The sequence below is a fragment of the Olea europaea genome, unplaced genomic scaffold, assembly GCF_002742605.1.
Source record: "Olea europaea var. sylvestris unplaced genomic scaffold, O_europaea_v1 scaffold2104, whole genome shotgun sequence".
NCBI classification, from domain to species: Eukaryota; Viridiplantae; Streptophyta; class Magnoliopsida; order Lamiales; family Oleaceae; genus Olea; species Olea europaea.
Window position 1 is genome coordinate 31,131 of NW_019238982.1, and position 10,629 is coordinate 41,759.

The following is a 10,629-nucleotide window of genomic DNA, read 5'->3' on the forward strand; positions in this document are numbered from 1 at the left end:
CCCTTTTTTTTTCTTTGAGATAATTAATGTTCACAATCAAGTCACGTAAGTTACCCATGAGATTAACCAATCTTGTTAGCGAGGTAAACATTAAATAATATACTAAATACTAACGTCTTAACATTCATGAACCATTTATAATTGTCTTTTATTAATTTCTAAATAAGTTAGATAGTTTTAAAAGTACTCTAAAAGTTGGGCAACTACTATGATTTTCAGGGAAACTACTATGATATCGGGACACCGTAAGGAAAATATTCCGTTTTCATTATTATTTTCATTTTCAGGGTAGTAGTGGGGCGTGGGCCATTGAACAAGTCAATATATTGACTGACTTGCTTCATTACAATTCCTACGAGCAAAGACTGGTCTTGCATAAAGAATAAAGAGAAATTTCACTTGTTTAATTTGAATTTTCTCAGTCAAACTTCCCACCTTGTCTCTTTCCCTCGATTTTCACCGTTCAAACAAAGACTTCGTAGTATATAACTACCTACCTTAACAAGCCCATAAAAATGTAAAACACAATTAATTAAGAATGTAGTCCCGTTTCTATTTGAGCAAAAACTTGTTCCAGTTATATATTTCCTTTTTCTGGTTTATGAAATGGAGAATATCGACATCAAAAACCTGCTGAATGAACTAACAGAAGGCAGAGAGTTGGCAAAACAGCTGCAAATTCATCTCAACGTCTTATCTTCTTCCCATAAAACTCGCGAAGTTTTAATCGACAGGATTCTTAATTCCTATGATCAAGCGTTGTCTATGCTGAAATATAGTGGCACGTCTGGGGAGACACAACAGGGAGGGTTAAGGATTGGAACCTTGGACTCTCCAAGGTCCCTCAGTGGCAGTCCTCGTAGCGATGGTTCTGATCACGAGTTTAAGGATCAAGACGCCAAAGAGGGTTCTAAGAAAAGGTTAGCTCAACCTTTTTGTGTATGATTTATCCAAACAATACTGTATTAATTTACGATGATGGTAAGAAGTGTATTTTATATGTACGATGATAATCCTATTTAGTTCTTTCTATCTTAAAGCTTAATTGATGTTTATGTTGCAACTTTACAGAAAGGCAATGCCTCGGTGGACACAGAAAGTTCAAATAGATCCAGCGACCGGAGTAGAAGGACATGGTGATGGCTACAGTTGGAGGAAGTACGGACAAAAATACATCCTAGGAGCCAATCATCCGAGGTACAAAATTTTCTAGACGACTTGATCGTACTTCTAGTCTAATCACATCATTTAAAAGTTTAATCTATTAAATAAAAACCTCGGTTTAACTTCAACTAAAGGTGCACAAAATCAAACTCAGCTCATTTAGGGTGTACAATTAATGTAAGAATTAATCTAAAGAGTTACACTTAATCACCCTAGCTAGACATATTCATAATTCATTGTCGCCATCGAGTGAAGTTTCCTTTTTGACTTTCAATCACTTTCGAACACTTGTACGATATAAATAAATTGGCAATTGATCAAATAATTTTCTACAATCTCCATCTCCTTCCTATAAAAATGATCGGTCAACTGGTCAAATTAAAAAGATTTGGACAGACTTTAATTACTTGGAATTTTCTAACTGCTTGTGGTAGTACTATTTTTCTCACTAATTTTACTTCTAGAAAATCTTGTAAAGAAATTTCTCCTCACCTACCCAAAATTTGACCCCTTGGCTGTCCTTTTTTCCTTTATTATTTTTCTTTATATTAAAATTGCTACGAATTATTTAATTTGAAAATTACAAGTATCTATCACAGTACGTACATTGTGTTGTCTAGTCATACTCCTGCGTGACAAAATTTGCAATATTCGACTCACTCTTTCTATTATGGACAGAGGCTATTATAGATGCACGCATCGACACTCCCAGGGCTGTTTGGCTACGAAGCAAGTTCAAAGATCCGACCAGGACCCAACTATCTTGGAAGTAGCATGCAAAGGAATGCACACTTGCACCCAAGGGACAAATACGAGTCCAAAAACATCAATAGATCAAGAACCAAACATGGCAGAAAATCGTCAGCAAAACCAGGCACAACTCTTGGATTTCCAAACAAAAGATTTAGACACACCTGAAACATTTCAGCCACTTAACACCAACCCTTCTCCATCATCATCAAGAATTAATCCTCAAGACGATGTTTTTTCAGCTGCAATGATGGACACTAACATTTATTCCCCCTCGTTTATGTCATCGGAGCCTCACTTTTTCTCGTATTTGCCTTCACTTATGGAGGGGGATCATGGAAGTAGCTCCAATATGCGAACCTCAGAATCCAATGCCCAAAATATTGGTATAGACTTCCCATTTGGTCAGCTGGATCTTGACTCAAACTTTCCCTTTGATAATCCTAAATATTTTCCATGATCTTCAGATATTTCTAGAGAGAGAGAGAGAATAAATTTGAGCTACATCAAGCAATTTTCCTCATTAATCCTATCTTAAGAAAGTTTTCTTTGTTTTAGAGCACTCAGTAAAGGTATAGTCAAAGGTTTCTACACATGCTCAAGATCAAAAAAGTAGTTGTTTGGGAACTGATTCGAGCAAGTGTTTAATCATTGAAAATATTGCAGTTTAACAATTTAGTGAGCTCTCTAATAAAATAGTCATTTGTGGTTCCTTGTTCCAACAATCTTATATTGAAAGTTCTCTTATAAGTATTATTTAATGCAATAATTAAAACCATTTTTTAATAAAATAATAATAATAACATGAGTCAGTTTTTAAATCTCGAGTAAGTACTTCAATGATCTTTTCCCTTTTAAGATGGATCAAATTAATTTCCTACTGCAATTTGAATGTTCTGATTGTTCAAATAAAGTGATTCGTTAAGCATAAATATTAGTGACAAGTATAGCTAGAGCAAACCACGACAACTGCCTAGAATCGCAGTACACCCAATTATTGAACAATTTATAATTAGGCTCCTAGGAAAATAAAGATTCCCCCTTTATTTTTGTTCATGTTTGTATGGAACTACTTCCGGACTTGTTCAGCAAACATAACTCAGCTTTTGTTAGGCTCAAATTGTTGGAGACTCTTCAAGCTATAAGAATTATTCTCTCGAAAGAATACAAAAGATAGCCAACACAATATAATCGAAGTTTAGAATCAAGAATCCTAGACCAAAAGCCTCTGTCTGAGCATTGTGAAACAATTCAACCAAAAGAAAGAAAACAATGCTTAGAAAAACATCAATAATTTTACAATTTTAGAGACTGATGATTCTTTTCGCACAAGCTTCCAAACCTCTTAAACTAATGTAGGATAAGGAATTGCCCGCTTGTAATAGATATATTCACATTTAAGAGGTTTTAATAACTCTAAATTTCTTGAGCAATGCTACACATACGGGGTTTTCTTCACAGAAGTTTCACAGAATTCCACTTGATTGGCAGTTGGCAAAAAAAAGTTTGAGAATCTGGCAGCACCTATGAAAAAAAAAACCTATACACTTAGCTTTTTAAAAATTTCTTCAATCTTGATCTTCATCAAAGGTCTCAGGCGACAGATGCACCCTAGACTGACTTACATGACCCATAAAACATGGTAAAACGTGCTATAATCATATTATAACTCTTTGGATTCCTCAAACTTGACCTTTACAGACTCTTAGGACTTGACAATGTGCTTAAAAATGCTTATTTTGGCCAAACACCATACATTAAGCCTGAGGAAGTATGCAAGTTGAAGATGACTATCGTACTAATACCTACAAGCACAAAAACATCCTTCCACAGAGAAAATATAGATCGATGAATACCAAAAAGCATGAAACAAGTATCCATATTAGAATCATATTATTACTATTCTCTTTTCAACAGGACATCCAGAAAGCATGATAGCTTAGAGGAACGGTTCTGCCTAGTTCGTTGCTTCGAGGTTTGAGTGGAGAAAGTGCATAAATCTCTTCAGTCAGATCATATTTTTCTACCAAAAGAGGAAACACTAGAAGGGGTTGGCCCAGGCACGGTTGCTATTGTAACACAATCACTTCAGCTATGAGCATTCTCATCATTAGGTGCAAAAAGAATATGTGTTGCAACTTATTAGTAATCAACACCAAAAGTAGATCCTCAATACACTGCAACTAAGCACAATTAGCAGATAATTGTGCTTCCAGCACCTGAAAATTTGAGGTGCTGTTATTTAAGCAATCAGTATCAGTAAAGTGTGATATAGCACAAGAAGTGTTAAGTTGTGGAGCCTAATTATTGTCACTGCGTAGAGCTGTCATTAGGATTTTGTATTATCATGAAGAGAGAGAAAAGGTTACCGAACATAGGGTGTGGGATTTATTCTTGTAAAATTTTTTGAATTACTGTTGTGGTGAAAGAGGATATAGTGTGACATTAAGTTGAATCTTTATAAATTTTGCGTGTCTTTATTTCTCTCTGCTTTATTGTTCTCAGTGGAATAGAATTAAAATTTCTAATTCTCAACAACGAGCTGTGTACAAATGATGAGTCAGACATCCTGTTTGGTCGGTGATCTCTTATAATTTACAATTAAATTCTTAACTTACCAGAGAGGTGATCAGAAGGCAGCTTGATATTCTTGTTTCATTGGAATGTTATGAATCAAAAAGGAAAATGGTAATGTTTTATGTGTATTACCACCCCAAGCATGATTTTTATTCAAATAAAATCTACCAAGAGCAGCAAATATGCAAGAAAGGGTAGTAATGTGCAGATAAGACTGTCAATTTTTTAGCGCAGTTTGTGCATTATGACAAAAACATCCACTATCCAGCCAACTCATTGGAAAAACAATCAATTCAATGCTACTCTTTCTATGTTAAGATCGTCATTAAAATCATCATATTCATACTCCATGTTGCAAAGAACTAATTAATGTGATAGGATGAAAAGGCAAAGACATGGTTCCTAACATAAACTTCGTAATGGAACAGAGAACAAGATTCCTTAATCTGAAAAGACAGTTTAGTATAAACTCGAAGGCAGGGACATAAGAAGGAAATTAGTAGAGATGGTTCCGATCTCGAGTTTAAGGATCAAGATGCCAAAATGATTCTAAGAAAAGGTTATCTCAACCTTATTACATACGACTTATAAAAAGAATGATGTTTTAATTTACGATAATAGTAAAAAGTGCATTGTATATGGACAATGATGATCCTATTTAGTTCTATCTATTTTGAAGGTTAATTGATGTATATGTTGCAACCTTGCAGATAGGCAATGCCTAGCTAGACATAGAAAGTTCAAGAAGATCCAGAGATCTGAGTAGGACATGGTGATGGCTGATAAGTGTATTTTATATACTTATTTTGAGCCTAAAAAAACGATAATTAGTAGTTATTTTTGGCAAAATATATCCTGAATTGTTATGTTTTATGTTATGGAGGTAAAACTTAATGGTTGAACAAAGAATTCGACGAAACAAAAAGAAAACCCAGAAAAAGAGTGAAATCTAAAAGTTAGGGATCAAGTTGCAATAATCCAATAGTTGAATTGGACTTGAAGATTGAAGATGCTAGGGGATCAATTGGATGCATTTGGAGGCTAAGAGGGCAAAACTATAGGCAAAAAGGAGGGAAGATACGAGCTCACAATATGAGGACTAAAATGTGAAAAATGAAGAACATAGCTAAAAATTGTACTATGTAGTAGTATAGTATGACTTACCATGCGGTCGCATGGTGCCTTGCAGAAAAAACATTGAAGCATCACACTTGAACTATGCGGCCGCTACACGATGAACTATATGGTCACATAGTTATAAAAATATGTCAAATTCGAGGTTTCCTTATACCATCAAAATTCAATTTGACAAGGCTTTGGACGATATCTTTAACCTAGATTTGAGCCATATAAATATCAGAATGTCTCATATACATTAGAGGGCTTCTTTATTCAACAAAACAACTCAAGAACTTGAAAATTTTGAGAGAACAATATTGAAGAAGAGAGCAAAAGCCAAATTTGTGAGTTCAACCAAAGAATTAAAAGAAAATTATCAAGGAGACTTCATACTATGAAATTTACGTAAGGATTGGGAGTAAAATTCAATAGCTATCAAGAATCCATCGTTTCTCTTCAATTATTTAATTTTCGGGCGATGTTTATTAAACTTCTAATGATTTCTTATAATGTCAACATGCGCATCTAGATTTTTACATTGTTAGTCTGAGATGAACTCTTGTTATAAGATTCTGGTTTAAATAATTGGATTGACGTCAATTTGTTTGAATGAATGGATGTTTATTATTGTTTAGTTTGCTTTTGAATGAATTGGCCATTAGTTGATTTGTTTGTGGGGTTTTATTGTCATCGAGAGAGATAGTAGGGTTATTAGCATATGGTGATAAGCATTGTAAGGTTCGATAGAGAATATAGATATATCTCTATACTTCACATGGTTTCTATAGATGTTTTAGGTCGGTTAATGCTTTCTTGCACGTTCATATCTTTCATAGAAATATAGGAAAATCAAAATCATATGTAGGATTAGATTTAATTGCTATTAAGAGAAATTCTTAACTAAAATAGGAACATTGACCATCAAGAATAATCTCAAATTGTCACTTTCAATTGTTGAACTAAAAATGAATTAGTAAGGGAGGATTCCACATCTTAACAATACATCTCAAAATTTGATAAAAACTTGCTTTCGAGTTAGTTGATAAATTAGACATTAATTGTGACAACCCCTTATTGATGTTTGATTAAGGGTAGTAAAAGTTTTAACTTAATCAAATACATAGTCCTTGTGAGTTTGAAACTTAATTCACCATTATATTACTTGATCACAATTCCGTGCACTTGCGGGTTTTCAAGTGGTCAATGGCTACAGTTGGAGGAAGTACAGACAGAAATAACAATCTTTTGGCCAAACTACTCTTCCCGTGAGGGATACTTGCCAATATATAGCCTTAATATTACATACATAAAATTGTGCAAGGTCAAATTTGGTTGAAGATAATTGTGTTTACAGATGTAGTACCCGAAAAGGGTATGCCCTTGCTGCACAACCCCACGCTCATTCATCCTTTCGCAAGCTCATCAAGTTGGCTTGGAAGCCTCAGTTGGTACTATCGATTGATGTACTACGAAAGCTCCGCTATCTATCTTAATAGTTTACTTCCAGAGGTCTTCTTTTCCAACCAACGATTTGCTATGCTTGTTTGTTCTATACGCTCCCTCATTTCAGTACTTGCTTTATAGTTGGGGCATCTATCTAATTATGATAAATCAAAATTATAACCTAAAATACAATTTATAGACATAAATATGATATTATAATTATCAACCCTTACTCTTCGTGATCTTATTGACATCCCTCTCAAAATTGATGCCGGACAATCAAGAAGCATTAATTTTCTAACAAGTAATTGAGTCACTATCAAGTCATTGTCTCGGTAAGCACATCTGTAATTTAAACATCAGTGGTGATATATGGAAGAGTAATAATGCGACCCTAATAAGCTTCACGAATAGAGTGCCAATTCACTTCAATGTGTTTGGAGCGCTCATGAAATGCAGGATTAACAGCAATTTGAATGACACTATTATTGTCAGCATGAGGTAGAGTGGGTTCAATTGAGCTCCACTAGAAGACCTCAAAGCTAAACAATATCGGAACAGGTAAAAAATATAGCAAGATATTCAGATTTAGTAAAAAATTTAGATAGCATCCTGCTTCTTACTATTTCAAGAAATGAGCACGCTCCTAAAAAATATACACCAAACTGTAATCGAGCAAGAAATATCTGCACATCCAATCCAATTAACATTACAACAGTCTACCAACCCAAGAGAAGAATTGGCATAGAAAAAAAACATATTAGGTGTACCCGGCAAGTATCAAATAGTGTGACGAAAAATATCAAAGTGGAGATGTCATGGGCATGTAATGATGGCAAAATGGCTCGTGGGCTCGGGCCGCCCATGGCCCAGCCCATGACCAGCTCAAGACTCATGCCAAGCCCCATTTTAGAATGTCGGGCTGAGCTCAAGTCGGCCCTTATGGCTCGAGGGTCGGCTCAAAATTTAAAAAAATTATAAAAGGCAGCATGGCTGCTATCTTCATTTAGGTAGCTGGCATGCTACCATGGGAGAAAAAAGAAAAAAATGGAAAAAAAATCAAGTCGACTCAGCTCAGTAAGGCCTGAGCCGAAAACTCGAGTCAAGCCTAGATTTTTTGGTCGAGGTTTTGCTTTGCTCGGGCCAAAAAAGCCCAAGTCTCAATTTTCGGCTTGCGATTCGGCTCGACTTGTTGACACCCCTATGGGCATGCATAAATTACGAACTTTTTGTACAACAAATGAAATATCGGGTCGAGCAATAGTGAGATAATTTAAACTATCCACTAACTGGAGATATAGAGAGGGATCAGGAATAAGATCTTCTCCTCCTTGTGATACTTTACACTCACCTCCAAAGAAGTATCAACCGAGTGACCATCCTGAAGTCCAACCAATGTAATCAAATCCTCTATATACTTATGCTAATGTAGGTAAGTTCCAGTTGAACTTAAAAGCACCTTAAAACCTAAGAAATACTGTAGAGGACCCAAATCCTTCATGTGGAAAAAATCTTTCAGTAGATTTTGAAGTTGAGATATCAATCTCGAATTAGTCTCTCTAATAATAATATTTATATAGACCAAAAGAAGCACAGTAACCCCTTTTGTGTAGAGATGAGCAGAGAAGAATTATATTTACTCTGGATAAATGAGAAATCCAAGGGCATAGAGCAAAACTTGTCAAATTAGGCACGAAGAGCCTGTTTTCCACCCACAAAGTGAGCGCTTTAGCTTACACACATCCGAAGATTGCAAGGAAAAAAGGCCCACATGGGGTGTCATATAAATTTTGTCCTTAAGGTCACCATGTAATAAAGCGTTCTTGACATCCATCTACTGAAAAGACCATCTCTAGAGCAACTATAGTAAGAATTGTTCGAACTATAGCCATTTTAGCAATATGAGCAAATGTTTCCTCATAATCCATCCTATACTCTTGACGATTATTAAGAGCCATCAACTGAGTTTTATAGCGCTCGAATAATCCATCGGATCTGAAATTAATAAAATAAACTCATTTATACCTGATAGGTCTGATACCAGAAAGACAATGAATAATATCCCATATATGATTCTCTTGAAAAGCTTGAAATTCTTCTTGTATAGCTTTCTCCCAACAAGGTTGATAACTGCTTATGAATAGAGTAGGAATGGTGATATTAAATAAGATTGTAGGGTAATCATACCAATCGGGAGGATAAGTAGTACAAGTGGATCACCTAAGAGCAAAATAGTTGGGATTAGGGTCGGAAAGGGATGGTAGGACTAGGGGTCGTCATCTGTGATATACCATACCCAGTTTAAAATGTTGAAGTCATCCTCAAAGTTAATGAGTGGTGCTAAATCAAAAGAGACCACAACATTCTGTTGGAAGTACTGTCAATTATCAAAGAAAACTACATTTTGAGATATACGAAAGTGATTAGCAACGTCATCATAACAAACAATACCTTTATAAGCAATACTGTAAACAATAAAAATACATCATGTAGAATGCACAACAAGCTATGACGTTCATGAAAAGGAACAAAGCAAACACACCTAAAAGTATGTAACATGTTATAACTAGAATATGTACCATATAGACAAAAATGAGGTGAGTCAAAGTCCAAATGCTGAGTGAGAAGTAGATTAATTAGTTGTACAGCTATGAAGAGAGCTTCGACCCAAAATCTAAGCTAAGCCAAACCAAAGATTCCAAAAGCAAAACTCGAACAACATCTAGCAAATGATGATTCTTTCTTTCAACTATCCATTCTGTTGAGGAGTATATAGACATGAGCGTTGAGAGAGAATACCATGTTGTTGCAAGAAAGTTTGAAAATCATGAGACATATATTCCTCCAATCATCGAATGATGAGTGTGCTTTATTCACGAGTTCTACACAATTTTAACTTGATTATTTACTAGATCTTGTAACTATAGAACGTTTTTGATATGTTTGTTAGTGTTGTTTTGAAGATTAGGAAAGATATTGCAAAAAGAGGTACTAAAGTGGATGAAGAAGCCAAAAATAAAGAATTTGGAGCAGAAAAGCAGAGCCTAGGCGCTGCACTTATAGAGCCCAAGCACTATGAGATGTGAAAAAAAGGAAAATTTGAAGCAGAGAGGCAGCGCTACAATCATAGTGCCCAAGTGCTATAGGTGAATTGTTTGCAGCACTTAGGCGCTACGCCGAGGTCGTCTAGGGCACGTTTTTTGCTCGTTTTGAAGTTCATAAAATCCTACTTTCTACACAAACGAGATGTAGTTATAAATACAAATTTCTCACACTTTTGAAAGGGATTCACACATTGAGAGGCAAGAGAACATAATTAAAGAATCAAAAGAGGAAAACATCAAGTAATTGAAGGTTAAATGCATTGATAGGAAGAAGAAGGAGATCTTGGTGCAAGAATTCTAATTTTTCTTCTACATATTTACTAAAAATCTAGTGATATATTCTAAGACAATTGATTATTTTTCTTCTTTCATTATGAATAGTTAAATTCATTGTTAGGGCAAATAATGTAACCAATTCGGATCCTTTATATTTTCTTATTAAGATTCTTGATTTTTATTGTTTCATGTGTTG

At 35.0% G+C, this 10,629-nt stretch overlaps 1 protein-coding gene across 1 annotated transcript; it reads left to right on the forward strand.

Annotated features, from left to right (window-relative positions):
* The first annotated feature begins 507 nt into the window (after positions 1–507).
* LOC111380185 (probable WRKY transcription factor 30) lies at positions 508–2,667 on the forward strand. Its single transcript, XM_023003676.1, has 3 exons — positions 508–920; positions 1,072–1,197; positions 1,843–2,667. The coding sequence occupies exons 1-3, from the start codon at positions 607–609 to the stop codon at positions 2,372–2,374; spliced, it is 972 nt and encodes a 323-aa protein (XP_022859444.1). The 5' UTR covers positions 508–606; the 3' UTR covers positions 2,375–2,667.
* Positions 2,668–10,629: the final 7,962 nt, after the last annotated feature.